The sequence below is a fragment of the Pezoporus wallicus genome, unplaced genomic scaffold (genome assembly GCF_028554395.1).
Source record: "Pezoporus wallicus isolate ANWC-B61680 ecotype Strahan unplaced genomic scaffold, APGP_CSIRO_Pwel_v1 contig_4264, whole genome shotgun sequence".
Lineage (NCBI taxonomy): Eukaryota > Metazoa > Chordata > Aves > Psittaciformes > Psittacidae > Pezoporus > Pezoporus wallicus.
Genome location: NW_026637102.1, coordinates 767856 through 787145, shown reverse-complemented (window position 1 = coordinate 787145; position 19290 = coordinate 767856). Strand labels below are relative to the sequence as shown.

Below are 19290 nucleotides of genomic sequence, written 5' to 3'. Positions count from 1 at the left end.
TAATATGGTAAACAAACACTGCCAATCTAAGGGGCAGAGAAGCGTCTGTCTCTGTAATATGTGTGAATTTCTTGAAGCCAACTATTAGCAACAAGATGTTTGGTTTTACTCTAGCAGAGTCTTTTCGTGCAGGAAGTGACACATCCCTGCAGGTGCCTGGGAGGCTTCTGACGCAGTCATGTTTTGGTTTTGGCATTGTGTAGAACTACATTTCTTTGTCGGAGGAGCAAATATGTAACACGGTGTCATTGCACCATTTGATCAAGTCACTGTGCTACAGATCACTCCAGATCTGTACTGCAGGATACTTTTTTAGCAAACTGGTATCTCGCTCACAAAACTAAATCACGTTTCCCACTTCTCACAATGTTGCAGTGGGATCTTGTGTAGTTATGTGTGATCAGTTTTCCCTGTGCTAGTAAAGATCTTTGTCCTGTTGCAGTTATGCTCTTTGGTATAATTTGGAGCTGTGACACACCTTTCCTTTCTCTGGTGAGGTTTACAAGCTCATTGTCTTTCTGGATGGGACCATTAAGCTCCAAGTTCTTTCCAGAGAAATTTCATAGGACAGCCCCACTTGTTTGTCTGCTTTCACAATTGCTCCTGGGTTTGATTTAAAACAGTTCATTTACATCATTAAAATAACAGGCTTTATTTTCCTGCTTATGGCAGTCCTTGGAAGGGGAAGGACAGGAATAACTGAAAGTCTCAAAATGTGACCTATAAATAAGGAAGATGCATTGAAATAAGCCTAGCTCTGGGTCTCATGTTTGTCTGAGGCAGTACTCAGCAAGCCTCCAAAACATCTATTTATTGCACAAGTGCAAAATTTTACTACTCTCCCAGGGAATAACAGGATATATCCAGGAGCCATCAGTTTTACAAAGCAAGAGTGACCTTACAGCCCTAAAGAATGGTAGAAATTATACGTTTCAAACACATCCACCTTTCAGAGTTGGAGCATACAAACATGGTCATTTTTCTGTCTAACGTAATGTATCAGTCACATTCAGCTCCTTGGGGATTTTGCCTCATGATATGCGTACCCAAAGGAGATCAGGAGGGAGGCATGCACTTTTCATGTCTGGCAGCTCAAGAGCTAAAGATTTTTCAGCAAATCACTTTCATTTCAAGGAGTTACCACTGTGTCAGTGCATGTGTGCCCTCTGGGCTAACAACAGGCACAAACCTACACGTACAGGAGAGGAGGAGTAAATATCAGTCTTGATTCGGAGAAATCATACTCTAAGCAGAGCGGAGAGGGAGAGATGGATGCTCCTGGGGCTGCCAACTTTCCCCCTCTGGCTGCAAAAGGGGCCAAGGGAAACTTGCTCCAATGTAGATGTCTAGGTTTCCAATACCTAACATTAGATGAGAGAAATATATCACTGTGGGGTATAGCGCAATCATCGTAATCACTGTCATGACAATTGAAACCAAAGTCACCTTCCTCCTGTATTACCATGCCTTGCTAAAAACAAGCCAACAGGACAGATTCTGCTATCCCCAGATGCACTCACCAAAGACTCAGCCATTCGGTTTGTTACCCTCCACCACTTCCCCTATTAGCAGGGGATTAGCTCAGAAACTGAGCGAACATTTTACCTTAGGTAGGATCCCTTAGCAAATAGCTGTTAACTCTTGGGGCTTGGGGTAGACGGACACCACCTTATTGATTCTGTCAGTTTTGAGGAAAGACAGACAGTACAAGAAAGACAAAGCTGAAAATCACAACCTGATATCTTGGCTCTGTCCCCTCTGCACTCACTCTTTCAGCTGCTCACTTTCTGTTTTATGGTTGATTAATTCATATCTTAAGAAAGAGCTCCAATAATGCTATTGATACAATGGAGGGGTTCAGGCTCTGTTATTGCCATGCAGGTTCCCCAGTGTCCAGTACCAGAGCTCGGCTGATATTGCTGCCTTCCCCTTAGCGCTGGGACTGTCTGCTTTCATAGCGCTGGTGATAACAGTATGTCTAACACTTCTGACCCTCTGCCGAGCCGGTTGAAATTACCCACCTCCTTCCGTCATGACTGGGTCTGACTGGCGAACAGCAGATGGCGTGATTGCCTTAGGATATTAACCCAAACTCCATCCCCAAATGGAAAGACGATGTGTAAGTGAATTTATGGTTTATTATTTGCATTAGCTGTCATTTACAAAAGACAAACTATGTAAGTAAACAGGTATCTTTACAAAAGGGAGAAGAAAGTATGTACATTGTATGCAACAAATGCAGATTGTACTGGAATATGTACGGCACACAAATTAAAATAGAAACCTTACTAAAGCATTGACACAAAGGTGTAAAGCTTCAACATAAGGCACAGGGAATTCATCAGACTCCTCTTGAAAAATGATGGGATGACACTTTAAATATGGTGCCACATTTACCATTGTAACAACCATCCAGTCCAAGACAAGTTCATTACCTCCCATCTGTTTTTCTGATCCCTCCTTCGGTTTTGCAAAAGTCCATTTCCTAAATTAACTTTGTCCTGGAATCTCCCATCTGTATTCTCATAATGATGTAGTAAATAACCTAAGGTATTTAAATAGCAATATGCAGCTCTTGCGTAGCAGTTTTCATCATAATGTAAAACATCACTTCTGAATAAGATGAGCAGTATTTCTGTATCTGATAAATGGATACTCATTGATTAAACATACAAACTCTCCATCTTTTACAAGAAGGTGGAAATGCTTTAAGGATGCTATAATCAAGCAGCAGTTTCCTTTTACAAAACTGAACTTGATTTAGTACTGAGCAGTGATTCAGGGAGTTATTTAAATTTCCCCTAGTTCCAAGTACAGATGTGGTTTCATTGCAGCTACTGGATTAGGTAATGGACACAAGAAACAGGTATCCAAGGCACAGCTTTTGTTCTGCATTAAAGTTCATAAGCTATTTTTCATTCATAGAGATGGAAATAATTCAACCGAATCCCTTTCTTTGTACATGTTAAGTGTTTAATCCTTTAATGTCTTCTCAACTGTTATCACACATATCACTTGCTAAAAACTTGATGGTGGAAAAAGATTAGTAGAGAAAAGCAAAGTAATTACAGTATTTTAGTTGTTATGATCAGAAACACTTTATGGAACAGCTGTCTCTGGTTTTCTACAATATTGACAGAAATGGTCAACATGGAATTCAGATTTTCCAGGATTAAAAGACAAAGCAAATCAATGTTATCACATTAGCAAGGAAAAAGTGGAAAAGAAAAAGCAAATGCTCATTTTAGCTGAAGAAGCTCCTACTGAGGTGAAAAAGATTATGGGAAAGAACAGCCCTTTCTTCTCTTCATTCTAGCAATTGTTTAGTGTGGAATTTTCTTGAAGGCCAAAAATTCCAAGTAGCTAAACTCTACCAAAAGAAGTCAAAATAATGTCTTAGAATTAATACAATGACGGGAATAATTACTGGTAACACAAAAAGTATATTACAGCACTTACATTAATGAATGCTAAATAGCATTGGATATTTAATATACAGGCTAAAAAGTTCAATATAAAAAAAAAGTGTAAAAAGTGTATTCAGATTTAAATGACTCAAACAATCACTGTATGTAAGAGATATGCAGAAACAATGCCCTGACAAGATCTACTCACGACTCATCACTTCACTACAGGTATATTAAATATTGTACATTCTATGCCACCAAAGGGGGAAAAGTAGTAAAATATCTTGTAAAAGTCAAGGAAACCAGATATGTAACAAGAATAAATTGCTTCAGAAATCCTTCTCCTACAGTGATGAGGCCATTCATGTTTGACTGATGTTGGCTGATGAACAGATCTTTGACAGAAAGTGTCCCTGTATCAGAGAATTTGGTGTCCAAATTCTATAAAGATGAGAAACAAGGGCAGTGCCAATGACTCAAGCATTCCAGGAGTGGGGAAAGTAAACAAGGGAAGCAGTTTTCTGTGCTCTGAGGACTCCAAATGCTAACGGGGTGTCTTGGCACCCCACAGCTTTCTTGGTAAGGCTAACTCACAAGCGTGGACAACATTCTGCTCCCACCCACTTGGCAAGACAGGCTTCCACATGGCACAGCATGGTTCAGAGCACGTTGCAGGCTGTAGCCTTGCATGTTGTGTTGGCACCAAGTTCCAGATCAGAGATGTACCTTCAAAGCAAATCTCTAGATCGTGTCCACAGGTTGTGCTTTGGATCACAGCACAAAACAGCCTCTGAATACACCAAATGTATTCCCGCTAGACAAAACAGAAGCAGAAGGTGAGCTCCAGTAGCACACATCCTATGTCCAACCACTAATGGGAGTGATTAGTGGTTCGCTAACCCCTAAGCCAGACTAGGGCAGTCAAAAATTAAGTCTCCTGAAACCAGACAGTTCCTTGGTGGGGACCTGTTGTGCTCTTTAGACCTACTCTTCTCATACTGCACCAATTAGTAACATAGATATAGCCTGGAGATCTGGCACTGTGAGTTGTACCTTTGAAGACCCCATGATATCTGCAGGCTTTCCCCATAAATCAGAAACTCCCTCCCATTACTGTGCTGTTCAACATCTGGAGTTGATCTTGCATCATGAAGAACTATGAGACTGTTGTGGAGTCAGGCCGTTACACCCTGCATGAAGGGGATGCTCCCAGTTCTCCTTTTATCAGGGCAGGAGGAAACACAACAAGGACAACATTCTGCCCCAATTTACCCGACATTTAAATTTAAACGGCGAGGGACAAGAAGGAATAACAGAGTAATCCTGTTTGGTTAAAGTGGAAAGAATGATTTAGTGTTAAGTGCATGCTGCAGCTGAGAAGCAGCCTAGATTGGGCCACTGGAGGCCTCTCCTGTGGTGCCTTGCCTGCTGCTTCTGCTCCACCTCCCTTCTTCACGCTCCCTTGCCATTAGTGCAGTCACAGACTGCTGGTCCATGCGCACTTCTGTGGCCACGCTGGCATAAGCTTTCCCTTTTGCTTTCTCACTTTCGATGCTCTGTTGTTTTGAGGGGCTGGTTTTTAAGGTAGGTCAGTTCTTGGCAGGGTCATTCGGTGACCACACAGACAGCTCTGCTGGCACAGTGAAGGGAGAGGTAATGGAGGAGGTAACAAGCGAATAGCTATGAGCCAGGCAAGCGAATAGCTAGGAGCCAGGCTCAGAGAAGGATTCTGCTTATGGTGACCTACCCAGTCTTGCTGCCAAATGTCTATTTCTCCTTTTCACTGACAAAATACCACTGCAGAAACAGCTGTGGAATTTCAGGAGCTAGCACAGTCCCTTGAAAGACTCCCAAAAAGGGTGAAACTGCTTGGTCTGTGGCACTGCTGGTGGTGTGCAACACGAGAGTAAAAGCAAATCTTTGCAGGAGAGTAGAAGGGAAGATTTACTGAAGCAATATTTTGAAACATTGCTGTGAAAAAACAATGGAATTATCATAAAATGGAATTTCACACTCCCAGCACACCCCTGCCACAGACAATGGACTGACAAACAGCGTGCAATGGGAAGCAAGAATGCTAGTTCAACTCCATAAGTTTCACAACCAGTCCTCTCATGCCTATCCTTAACATGTCTGACCTACTAAACCTTGTGACAGCAGGTCAAAGTCATGTTTTGCAGCAAAAAGAAGTGTTAGCAGTTTTTTCTGTAAAAGAAAAAATCTGCAGTATTTTGAGTAATTCTGAGTCTGCTTAAAAAAAAAAAGAACAAATTGATTTAATAACTTCAACAAGCAAACAAAGTCATAAGAAATCTGCAAAGCTAAACTGGTCTGCCTACCTAGCATTTTAAACAGTAGAAGCTTTGCAGTCAACTCCAAAAAACACCTCCAAACATCCACAGGTTTAATGCATGTTTTGCCCTGATGTTTTCATCAGATCAAAGTGTTCGACAATGAAGGGGTACACAAGAAAGGAGGAAGTACAGCAGGAAAGGTAGATAATAAAAGCAGGTGGGAAAGTGATCCAAATGTGACCAACAGGTCTTCTGAAAATGCAGGAAAGGAAGTAGCTCTTTTGTCTGGGACAAAGATCTGGAAGCAACAGGGACAAAAGCAGGGAAAATAAACACAACACCCTTAATGTAAAAGCAACCCAAACCCCAAAAAGTGTACAAGGAAACCCTCATCCAGCAAAGCATTTGAATGTAGGCTCAGTGTGAAGCAAAGCCTAAAGGTAATGGGGGTGCATTGCTGGATTTAGAGGAGGGGAAAACAACAGGGGGAAACAACACCACTTTCATAGGTACCTACCAAGAGCTTGCCATTCTCAAGGAAAAATGTTTCCTTTAGTTGCTCTTCCAGAGCTCTGTAGCTAAGCCTGGGAGCTCAGGCTGCAGAACGCTGCTGAAGAGGACACCGCGACTCTTGCCAGACTAACTGCTTCCTGACAGACCACCTAAGATCGGAGGAGACCACCTGCAATGGAGTGGTCCCTCCCATAGCCCTTTTCAGTTGAGTAAATGTAAAAGTGTTTTGGAGACACCATTTTGTCTGGGAGAAGTTGCTGGTACCTGGTCCCTGGGGGCGGCCTGCGTGGATGGATTGTCACCACTGAAAACTGGTTCGCCTCTAGAAAGCACCATTTTGCTACTGAACTCAGGGAGACAAAACACAGTAGGAATGTCCTTAGGACATTTTGGGTGAGGAATTTTTACACGCTTATTCCAAAAGCCCATTAAAAATATACCTAGAAGAAAACACTGAAGAGCAAAGAAAATCGCACCACCCCCCCCCCAAGTCATTAATAAAAAGTAAAAGTCACATTATCAAACTATAGATCTAATTGTTTTCATTAAAAGAAGAAGGAAAAAGCGCACCTACCGCCTGCAGTTCTGGTCAGGTTCTCCCTCCTCCCCCCACAAAATAAAAGTAAAAATAAAAATACAAGTAAAATAACTTCACCCTTTCCTCAGCCTGGTTCCTAACTGAAACAGTTTCATGCCCCAATACTCTACTTGCTGAATACCTCTGTTAGAAGTCTTAAAGAACTGCAATTCTTCAGATGAACTGAAAGTAGAACTTCCTTGTAATCCTGGAATTATTTTAACAGTAGACCTCCCCCTCACCAATGAGAAGAGATAGGTGCCAGCTACAGCTGTCCTTATCAGAAGGTCAGGATTATTCCAGCTGAGCTGACAAAGGGTGGCTGAAGGAAGGCTATTGCTTTCTGGACTTGCTCTGATTTAAAAGACATCACTTTTAACTTGAAGTCAGCACTTCCTCTCTGAACTGTAATGTGAATTGCGTATCATTTAGTTCTGCTTAATGATTTAGATAATATCATTCATTAACTCCAATAATAATGGCCATGGTTCACCAGAGTACTTAAATTATGCAGATAGCATCAGTTAGGCCAAAAGGAATCACACGTTCAAAGTTAAATATGTGGTTTAGTGCTTGGGCAAGTGGGATTCCCAATGCACTCAGCGAACAAGACATGTTACGAGTCATGTTCATAAGATATGCACTTAATAATTAATTTTAGCATTTTTTAAGAGAAATTGCAAGAGCTGTGATGGGAAGACCCCATAGCTTACATGTGAACAGTATTTAACCTTCAGCAATGGGAGCCCAGTAAGGGATGCCAGATTTGTGCAGCAGTTGGTATGAAGTATCCCGAGTTGTATATTCTGCCCTTCAGGCAGCTGGGAAACGTCCTCTGCACCCCTCAGCACTTTGCCAAATCTTTATTTTTCTTCACTGTATGTATGAAACAGACTTCAACAATCCTCATTTTCCATCTGGAAGTACATCTGCTTAGAAGTACCCACAAAAGGGCCTTAATGGGCCAGCAAAATAACATTTCTGAAGGGCTCCAGACAAAATGCATCCAGTGTGCGTGGTGGAAACCAAAGCAGAAGTACAGGAAGCAAAGGAATTATTCAGTGAAACCAGGTTTTTTTCCACACTCCACATTCTCCTCCTCTGACAAAGTATTTCATGCCGTCAAAATCCAGTGTGCTTTTTTTCCCCTTTTTGGCAAAAAAACACCCATCACTTTTTTTTATAATTAACAGGAGAAGGAAGTTTGTGATGAAAAGGTTAAAGACGGAATCATCAATGATGTAGGTGAAAGTCTGCGATCAGAACGGTAGCAAAAAGTTTTTCCTTGTCCTCTCTGAGCAGCACTCTGAACTAACGTGGGGGTTCACCAACTTTTCTGAAGATAATTGTTCAAGAAGGATTTCTTTCTTGCATCAAAGGATCCCCCCCTGAAATATTGTCCATGTCTTGCACTCATTTATACAGCGGCTGCTGGAAAATGAGCCCAATTCTTCATCGGAAGAGTCTGACCACAATAATAGAAAGAAGTGAAAATGACCAAAGAAAAGGAATATAAATGGTGTCATTTTCAAACCCTGCCTCTGGCCTCTGGGAGAGTACAGAAAGCAAAACAGAAAGTGTTGGCACCCCAAGCTCCTGCAGCCCCAGCAGGCAGCATCTGGCACAGATTCCTGGTGTGCAGTTGAAGAACTCTTCCCAAGCTCCAGGGAAGGAACTTGCAAAACATCTCCAGCAAATCTTCAGGAAGGTTCTTCTTCTCCTTCCATTGTGCTGTCATTTCCCAAGTTTCTGCACCCTCAGATTTGTCTCACTTTTTGGCTATCAGCCAAGGAGTTTGACCCTTGAAATAGCAGACAAATGGTTTCACATGAAAGCAGCCAGGCAGAATTAACAGCAATAATCATCAGTTACAGCAACCTAGTTACAGGTTTTGGTAGAGATGGATCCTGAAACTGAGCTGGCGCATTCAGGGTGGTGCAAGCCCAGCTTTTACCTTTCAGGTTCTTCTTGAAATGCAAATTGCTCATGTTTGGAAAGAGCAGCTGATCAGTGAAATTTCACTGATTCACAACCTCTGGTTCATCACCAGTGGCCAATGAGATTATATTGGTTATCAGGGGCTGTAGGAACAGCCATCTGAAATGGTTATCTAATACAGTGAAAAAAACATGTTGTGATCTGCAGCAGCCACAGGGAATGTTTGTCACCATTTTCTGACCCTTATGATAGGTGAGCAGGTATCTTACATACAGTTTTTCCCCAGCAGTAGATCAGTTATCTTTCACCTTCTAAACAAATGCTGCAGATAATCTCAGGTCCTTTCCCTCTCCCTCTGCATATGCTGCCTGAAGTGCTGTGTCCTCTTGGTAGTCAGCTGTGTGAGACACTCACAACTTGATGCCCAACAGAGGCAAAACTTAGAGAGGCACTGTGGGACTGGTGAAATACCCGTACACACTAGGTAGCACCTATCAGCATTTAGTGTCAGAGGCCGAATTCATAGAAGCATTTTGGTGTACAACTCCCACTTAGATACCTGCTTCCTAAAGAAACCAGTGTGAATCAGCTACCTCAGCGCCCTTGAGAATTAGCTCCAAGAGCCGAGTTTTCTTTACAGCTGGAGCCTAACAATTCCTTTTGCCAAGATGGAAAAGGAGCTGCTGGTTTTCAAAGGAAAGTAAAAATGAAACAGTTTTTCAAGTTGGCAGACTCTCCTCCAAACTATCATATTCAGAAAGGTCTAAAAATGCTTTTTGCTGAATTATGTTCGGCTTTTTCAGGGTGTGCTAAAGGAAGCATTAAACAAGTCTCAGAAGGTCATGGATTCTGCTGCCCACATAAAGCATCTTTAGAGTCCAGCAGCTAATTTGAAACCAGCCAATGATATGGACAGAATGATCCAAGATAATGAAGAAGAAAAAAGACATGAGGATAACAGCATGTGTTGACGCTCTGTGCATGTCTGCATTTGCTGACAGAAAGTAGGTAAGTGCTATAGAAGCTGTGGCACCAAAGCCTCTTGTGGCTTGTAAGTCAGGATCATCTCCACTGGTAACAGAAGAGTTACACTGGGGCAAAGCTGGAAGCACAGAAAAATCAAACTTATTTTGCTCAACCTATCCCTCCTTCCCTGCCTCTTTGCTGGCACAACTCAGGTACTTTCAGGAGTTCTGGCAATTGCATTTCAAGGTCCCCTGTGCCTCAGGTAAAAGCTTTCTCACCAATATATCAGCCAAAAACCAGCCCAAGAAATAAACCAGATACAATATCATCTTAAGACTCCTTTACCTTTCAGTAGCAGTATCAAGACAACATAACAGATGTACAGTCTGTTTGCTTTTAGCTCAGGCAAACCCAAGCAAAGGCAATCCCATGCAATGCAATCACAAGTAAGTTACAAACCAAAAATACGCTACCAACATCAAAGGGAACAGGAAATACTGACAGGTTCTGTGAGGGAGCTGTAAGTTTTTGAGGATTAAAGAGAGCCAGCATTTTAAGAAGGAGCTAAAACATCCAAACCACCTACCTTGTGGGCTGAGCGCTACAAGACTGGGGTAGAAATTCACTGCTGCTACTACCATAACCTTCCAAAACAAGGCACCACTAGGATGCCTGTTTGGGTCTTTAGTAACTGTTTTGTAGTTAACAGGTGTGCAATTAAAACACCACACTTGTGTGGCATTCATTTAAAGAAGTGCTGTTCCAATTAGCTTCACAGTCTGCAAAGACTTATAACAGGGAGCTGGGTCTTACATTAATGAGATACATTACTGAAAAACCAAACAAGAATCCCTCATGGCTCTGCAGTTCTTTTTCTTTCTGTGCCATTTCAGCTTCTCCAATCATTTCATGAGAACATCATGCATGGAAAAGTTTCATCCAAAGGACAATGTTGGCATGAGAAGAAATGGTTGTGAATACCATGAATTAGTTTAGGTTGAAAGTTGCAAAGAGTTTCCAAACTGAGAGCAATCTGAGTCAGGAATAGCCTGTGGGAAGGGGAGGCCAGAGACACAGCATGGTAGAAACCTCGCTGTTGTTCAGATAAAGTGCAATGGCTTTCTGAAAGGGCAAAATGACAAATGGATTGCAACAGTCAGGGGCCGGGCTCGTTTCCACGGGCAGTCCCCGCAGGCCTTTGTGCACAAGGGAAGCACATCTCTCCCTCTGTCATACTCTGGTGGTGCTAAAAGGTTGCGTGGAATCAGTTGGAAAAAAGTAACAGTTTATAAACAGATGAATAGCAGAGTGCAGGATGTGGTTGTGGTGGTGACCACCTCAGCTGACACAGCTGCAGCCAGGGGAAGCCGTTGTGAGCACAGCCTGTGATCCGTATGTACAGCGCTGCAGGAACTCTGGTGGTAAAAGCTATACAGTGATGCTGTGGGAGAGGGTGCTTAGCTCCTTTTATAGTGGCCGTGTTAAGAGCAGGACCTTAGTGTCTCAGTCTAACTAATGAATTACTGCTTGTGGGTAACTGATCTCTGCAGAGATCTTTAAATACTGACACTTCTCTCTATCACCCAGAAACTTCTGGGTTGCAAACTGTCTTTCCCCCTTCCTTGAAGGGTCAAGGAAAGGGGACATGTTTCAGGGAACAGATTTAGCCTTCCACTCCTTTGCTCATTTTCTAAGAAAAGTATATTGTGATGTTCACTTTGGTCTAATAGTATAAATTTTCTTGATGAGTAGTTCAGACTTGAGGCATTAACAAAGGGAGGTCAGGAGGGATAATTAAGATGCACAGATGCAAATTATTACTGACACTGCAAATCTGCATGCGACCTTTGGTCAACATTTTTAAAAAGCCATGTGGACTGATTTCTGCAATAAACACCCATTAGGATATCACTGGGGTATTCTGCCATAGGCATTAATGCAGCTACTTGCAAGCCTGCAATTTAGAAAGATTTTAGAATTTCTTGCTGACCAGGGCTCATTGTCCTGAGAGTTATTCCTGCCCACAGGAAGCGCTCCATTTTAGCCAGAGACAAGAGACTAGGAGATTCTCTTTGTACAGGGTAACTCCACAGCTCCTGGAGAAGGTGTTACCATTCCCGCATGCCCAAGGAGCAGCCTCTTGAGGAGCTGGCAGGGGGCTGTGCTTGATGCTCTGAATCTGATCGAGAAACAGTCCTTGTTTGATAGTTATTAATCATGGAATCTCTACATTCCCAGTGTACAGTGGCTACTGGGAGGTTTTCAGCAACGCCTTAATTTAGTCACAACTAAATTGTTACTTTTTCGCTTTAATAAAAAATACATAAGATTTTGAAATATTCATGAATGATTCCAGCTTGGAAAATGAAAATGACCTTTAAATCTATACAGGGCAGTTCCTTCGGGCACTTTTAATGCAATAATTTATTAAGTTCCTATATTCATCATGTGTGCACAAATATCATGTAAATATTACAGCTGTACTCCATGACAAAACAAGCATAAAGCAGACATAGAATTATACAGAGAACTGACAAATGGGGAAGAAGGGAGATCTAGTATTTTCTGTACAAAAAATATGTGGCTTTTTGATAATTTGTAAAAATGCATAACTTTCGGCATGTCAGAGAAGAACACTGTATAAAAATAAATATTCTATGTACAGTAACACACACAGGCCAGTCCAGGGTTAGAATCATCACTGCAAAAGAAAATGTAAATGAGTGTTAGTGACAATTCACCAACAATTGTTAGTGACAGCTCAGCAGGGGGAAGGACTGCTTCATGGGATGGAAGGACAGTGTTAGGGAAGCTGGCTCTGGGGCTTCCAGGAGGAAAAGAAATGGTGCTGGATCTCAGCAGAGATCCTTTCCACTGCCCTGGGCAGTGGGGATGTGAAGTTCAATTCAGGATGACTGTCTACCTCCACTTCCTTCCTACCACTGTGGCTTCGCTTTGGGCATTAATGCACACAGCAGGTACTGAAGGTGGGCTAGACCCTGAGGAGTGGCACCTCAGAAGGGGACTCCTGAGGTAGATGAACCATGAGAAACAAAGGGAGAGTGGAGGGGACAGGTATTACACCCCCTCTCAGTGCTAGCCCAGAATCGAGCTAAGCAGCCCTAAGTCCTGTGCTACCAGGACACCCCTCAGCAGGAGCTCAGGGGAATCTGGTGCTGAAAGCCCCATGGGGGCTCTGCTGAAACAAGTGTGAACGTCTGTCCTGCTCCCACCAGCCTCCCGTGGCACCCAGGTTACCTAGGGTATGCCAGCTCCCAGCCTTTAGTAATAAGAGTTGACTAGGTGGAAACCAAATCTTTTTGCAAGTATTGGAGCACTTCAAGGCCAGGCAGCTTAAAGGCTACAAATACAATTCTCTCTTTTTAGTCCATAAAGCTAAACTGCAGTATACAAACAAGGAAAAGTTTTGCTTGTTGCTTTCAGGGGTGTGGTCCTGGAAGTCTCATGCATGCCTCCACACCTCTTTTGATCTTAGCCAGACTCGTTGCAAAACATCAGCAGGACCTGTAGCACTGCCAGGTCAGCCCAGTCACACCACTTCCAGGATTTACCTTATTCCAGCAGCCTTGAACTGGAAGGCCATCTTCCCCCTGCAAAAAAGATGGATGAAATAGCAGTTTAGGACACAGAAAATAGCACTAAGATTGAGGAAAGAAGGCATGGGTTAACTATTACAGCTGCAACAAACAGTCTGAAGCAGGGCTGGAGGAATAGCCTGAAAGATATTCCTCACCCTTCTGGAATGACCCAGACTTCTGGCTAACATAACCAGTGTAGCTTGAAGAGAGGGTTGGGGCTGAAGAGGGGGGTTGCCTGCGGGTGATGCAAGGACTTATATTCATAGGGTCTGTAGGCTCATTCTCATTCTTCACTGAGGAAGGTATTTTTCTAGGCTCCCCTGAAGGTAGGGGGGAACACAGGAGGTCCCATTCAGCTAGAAAAGTACTACAGGAAGTTGGCAGTGGAAAGCGCGAGATGGCTGCTCTGTGTCATCGGGCTTGACTCTGTAACGCTGAGGTTATAGTAAACAGGCAGCACTGACCTTGGGTCCCAGGGGAGTCTGGAGAAAAATTCCATTTCTTTTCTGCCCTGTTAAAAGGTTTGCTTTATCACATGAGAGACTGCCCAGCTGCCCCCTCTTGCCTCTGAGAAGATCTTGCTCCAGTGAAATTAGGAAGGCAAGCAGCAGGGCAGACCAGGTGCTGGCTGAGGAGGTCTCAGCTGACTCCCTGAGAGGGGCTTTTGCCTCAGTCAGGTCAGTGAGGTTTCTGCAAAACTCCACTGGCACTTCTGCAACCCTGAAGTCTTGGACTACACATCCCAAAGTGGGGATGTGACTGTTTCATTTCAATGCTGAAGAGGGTTGCATACTTTAAAGGCTGTGGCTTCTAAAAGACTGAGACTGTTTTGCTGGGAAATGCTTTTGTGAATTACTGCCATTAATTTCATCTCAGCGAAGCCTAAATTGATGTGAGAAAAGGAGGAATTATGTCAGTGACACTTAGTCTCCTACTTTTGAGCAGGAGGGAGAGTCAGATGTAAGGAGATACACCTCTGACATGAGAAGCCCAAAAATTCTGTTCTGTGTGTCGGATTCGTGGGCTGTTTCTATTCCCCAGGAAAGCTCAGGAGCAGGGAGTGAACTTGTACAGCGCACAATGCAGGCACATTTCTTTATTGAAACGACTTAGTTGTCACTTCTTCAAGTACTATGTGAGAGATCTGAAGTGCGTATCATGCCATTTGTGAAGCCGAGAGGGGAAAAAACACCAAACAGAAAAGCAAATGCATGGTACTGTTTCAAGAAAACTTGATAAACTATTTAAAGGAGATGCACTTTCAAGGGACTGATGAACTGACTGTTGCCATGATGCTACAATCATACTGCTTTTCAAATGCATTTTCTGGACTGTGCCCTCCTTGTGCTACTTCCTCCCCCACCCCCCCCGCACTGTGGAAATACTGAATTACAGGTAAATTGTGGTGTTCCCATTGGTACTTTGGTGGTGGTGAGAATGACTGTGTAGTGCATTGCAGGAGGAGATGGGAAGTTAGGTGTATGAAGGATGGGAGGCCAGGGCGTTATATCTTAGGGATCAAAGGAAGACCAGGGTCACAAGGAAGTGTTTGTTGCAGGCGATTTTGCCAATAATGGAAATGCAACATGCTTATTAGTACCAAGTATCTCTTTCCACATATCTCAGATGTGTAAAGCATTAGGTCACGGCCTCCACAAGTTACACACGTGGATGTGTCAGCTGTATGCTAAGCTTTTAACTGTGTTGGATCTAAACCCATGCTTATTCACATTCCCAAGCTAACTTGCATGCCAGAACACTATATATATATATGTATATATAAAACAATGGCATCTCTATTTCACCAAATTTTTTTGTTGAGTCTCCACTAATAAAAAGAGGTATGAAAAGAAGTATACATTCTAATATAGCCATGTGGGGTGAATCCTAACTGAGAGCAGAGACATAAAGAGAAAGGTAGTCTACCAAAGAGACAACAGCACTCTCAAAAAGGATGGAATGCTGGAAGGAAGACTAATGCTAGATCTTCACAAAGGTCAAACAACAAAGACTTTTAATTTCAGGGGTAGTTTCCTCAGGAAACCAAGAAAACCTTCCCACCTGAATGGGGCTTTTTTCATCTGGGACATATTTTTCCAGCTAGTTGAACTAACTGCTATCCCATCCCTTGCAAATGGCATCAAACCCTTTTAAGTGAGCATAAAGCTTGGAACGGCCACCCTCAAGCAAACATAGTCATGCCAAACAAGGTCCTGAAGGGCATGAGAGTACAAGTTCCAATGTATTACGGGAACAGGCAATTCCAAATTCAAGTTTCTTGGATGCTATGGGACCACTTGGACTTCTGGGGAGAGTCACAAATAGGAATTATCTAGCAGAAATCAAGGGAGATATGTGTCCAGTTAATATGTTTAAGAGGATAACTTTTTTTTCAGTCATATTAACGCATAGGCTGATTGAGATAATACTGAGCAGTGTCAGGCTGTGCTAGCCATGTACAAGCATTCAAAAATAGAGTTAATGAAGGACATCAGCATGGCAGCTCCTTGCTAGAAAGCCAAGCCAGTGCAGAGGCAGTTCTTTGTATGTTAGTCTACTGAAAGATGCTGAAGCGAAGACAAAGAAAGAATTGAGGCAGTTGTAAATAAATTCACATTTCTGTTATGTTTTTCCTCATGCCACAAGGTAATGCTGACAGCAGCTGTGAATCATAGCACGAAGGCTGTTTCTGACAACAGCAGCGTGATGCAGCTTGGGTGGGGATAGGTAAAGAAGGAATTGCCAGATGTTTCTATGGCATGCACCTGTTCAGAGGTATTAGAAAGTGACAACCAAGATACAAAAAGCAAACAGGCATGTAGGAAAGGGAAGGTACACCATACCAATGGGCATGGGGCATCCAGGCCGTCCAGCCCAGGTAACCCCGGCTCACCCTTCTCGCCTTTAAAACCTCGGAGACCCTGTTTATGAAATCAACCACTATCATTATTTCAGTTAATGCCAGTCACCTCCATGTCATGGGAGGAGAGGCCAAGTCCCCCACTGGGACTGTCACAGGGCACTCTGCTGCATACCCGTAACACAGATGGCCCATGTTTGCAGTTTTAGTTGTGTTTGTGTAGCCAGTAGTAGTGGATTCCTTATTGTTTTTTCTGTAATCTACAAGTCAGGAGATACTTCTCCGAGTTAAATCTGAGAGGATGGGAATGGTTTTTCACCTATTCTGAAATGATCCATTCTCCCTATCCTCACTAGGAAACCCAGCAGCTGGATTTCTAGATGCATGATTCACAAGTACTTCTAGGAGTTTTGGCAGTGTTTGCTGCAGCATTTGAGTTTAGATGGAAATGTATATATATTCTTATATTTATTAATTTGCCTAGATTTATAGACAATCTATTTTGACAGAAACATATCCCATTAAAAATAACTGATATTTATTTTCCCTCTGGGTAATGCAGCTCAAGTGCCCTGTATCACTCCCAGGCAACCACATCAGCTGGACGTTATTCCAAGGCAAGAAAAACAGCATTCAGGTTTTGCCATTACATAGACACGATGACATTAAACGTCTCCAGAGAAGAGCCAGCAAAGGAGACACAGGGCTCTATCCACAAAGGAGAAAGCCCTGGGCTCCCAGCACAGACATGGGACACCCCCATGTATTCCAAACCTTTGTGAGCTCTGGAAGAGGAAGGAATATAACTATGGTCACTCAACAGCCTGATTGCCCAGAGGATCAGTGGTTTCCCACTGAAGAAAGCAGCTTTGCCACAGATTACAGTGGGAACCAGGCTGGGCCTTATCTGAGTGTTGTACTTTTGCAAGACCATTATTTGTGTTATGATTTCCTTCTTTCTTCCCCATCAACAAATCTTAAAACAATACATTTGATGAAACAGAACATACCAACGGACAGGGTGCATCTAATCCAGGCGCTCCTTGGTCTCCCTTATCCCCTTTAGACCCTCTAGAGCCTTTCTTGCCCCTCTCCCCCTGTAAATAATAGTTTGGTCCAAGAAAAAAAGAATACACAAAAGCTTTAGGATCATCCATTTCAAACAAATGTCAGTGATAGTTTAAAAAAAGATAAACATGTAGGAAACATTTTAAAGGAAGAGAAATCTCCCTTTGAGATGTTAAGTGAAAAACAACGTATGGATCTACTAATTGTTACTTAGCTGCATAAACACATTGGTCATTGCTAAAAGCCCACACTGATAGACCATAAGGGCTCTGCATCAAAGGGATTACAAGTGTGTCTGAACTTTAAGGCAGGCCTATAGTCAGCCAGGGGAGCACAACTCCTCCTCCATCAGTACCGTCATTATGACACTGCTTCTCTAGGCTGCCTATATGTTCAGCACAGTCTACATTCAGAGAGAGGTACCTTCTGGGAACTGGCTGACCCTAGGCACACAGCCTGAGAAAAAGACTCCTGGCCACCAGTGTGCCACCTCGTCTCAGTCTCCAGCTGGGTGGGAGGGTTCCTCCAATGCCACAGGGGCAATGCCTAGTGCCTCAGACAACAAGGCCTGCAGCAGACCCCAAGCAGGCTCTCCTACTGAAGTAAGAAGGCTCTGCTGCCATAGATGCCCTGTGTTGACTGTACTTTTCTTACTGCTCTGAATTGTCATTCGTAATGTAAACGAGCGTTTAGCAGCTTTCCCTTAAACTGTTTAATTAAACTCTTTGCCAGCAGGGGTTGCTAGCTCTTCCCTAAAAGCTGACATGGTTTGTTTTCTGTTTTGGGGGTGGGTTCTACGGGGGAGGGAAGGTTGGGAGTTTTAGTTTTAATTTTTTTTAAGATTTAAAATTACTTCTGTATCCCAGAGCAGCAAAGCTTTAACTTGAATGGGTGTGCTTGCCCGAGTCTTACAGTGGTTTGTGCGCTGGGGTGCATCAGCATTGCTAAATAAAAAAAAAGCCCGAGACTGCAGGAAGGAAGTACTCAGCCCTCCCAGTCTGCATCTGCACAGCCTGGTTGTCCTTTGGGATGCTCTGAGTAGTTGCTCCCCCAAAAACCTGCTAGACAAAGGACTGGTCCTCAGCAGTACAACCACATGGTAGCAACTGGTCCCTGGCCCTCTTGTTTGGCAGCACTGACATACCACCAGGAAGGTGCTATTCTTACAATGGTCTGATATCACAATTTCTCTGCAGGCTCCAGGTTGAGTTACACCAGAGCCAGGACAGGGAGGAAACAATTAAAGAATCACAGCCAAAGAAGAGATTTGCTCTCTTGTGGGGGGGCAGCGTTAAGGCAATGAAAGCCAGCCACAAAAGGGGCTGAGGGAATGCCCAGATGCCCTGTTACCCCTCCTCACCAAAGGAGGATACCTCCCACCCGCAGCAGGTCAGCCAAGGCAGGGTGTTGTGCGGGTATTTGTCAGTTATACCTATACCAAATCTTTACGTATAACAGAAGAAATTCTTAAAGCTGCTGAGCATAAAATGGGAAGGAGCTGCAGCACAGGGAACTGAATTTAGGATCCTTGTGGGCAGGGTTAAAGGAATTAAGGGATAAAATCAGACAGCACAGGTTGCTTTTTCTTCTTCAAAAAAATAAAAGTGTTAAACCCAAAGCTGGCAAGAGAAATGGATGGGAGAGGAGAGGAAATGAGGAGAAGTCACCCAGAACCAAGCACTGGAACACAGAGGATAATCCAGGAAAATGTGGCATGGGTTGCTCTGCAGGAAGGAGGAAGGAACCGGAAGAATGGCAGAAGAGGAGGAAGGGATAAAGGGGACAAAGGTGGACCTGTAGGAGCGAGGAAGACGCACATACACACAAGAAAAAACACGGGCATTAAAATAACAGTGAAGATACCAGCTTGGTAGCACAAGTTCAGGGTTTACACTTTTTCAGCTGGGTTACTTGAAAGGCTATCTGCTCCCATTGCTACCTAGTGCCACGATACTGCCTCTGCCTGTCCTCAGGCACAGCTATGCTCATCTCTCACTGAACAAAGGGCAGCAGGAGCATTTCTGGGACTTAGAAAGAGCTGCTCTGCCTAAAGTAACAGAGAATTTTG

General features: G+C 43.3%; 1 protein-coding gene across 1 annotated transcript in view; it reads right to left on the bottom strand.

Moving 5' to 3' along the window:
• Positions 1-10020: 10020 nt before the first annotated feature.
• Positions 10021-19290, bottom strand: part of COL13A1 (collagen type XIII alpha 1 chain) — a 129553-nt gene continuing 120283 nt past the window's right edge. Inside the window, exons 46-49 of the mRNA XM_057403293.1 lie at positions 17165-17251; positions 16138-16215; positions 13268-13306; positions 10021-12396 (exon numbers count right to left, since the gene is read on the bottom strand). Of these exons, the coding sequence (XP_057259276.1) occupies positions 12394-12396; positions 13268-13306; positions 16138-16215; positions 17165-17251 (207 nt within the window). The 3' untranslated portion in view covers positions 10021-12393. The remainder of the gene's footprint in view (positions 12397-13267; positions 13307-16137; positions 16216-17164; positions 17252-19290) is intronic.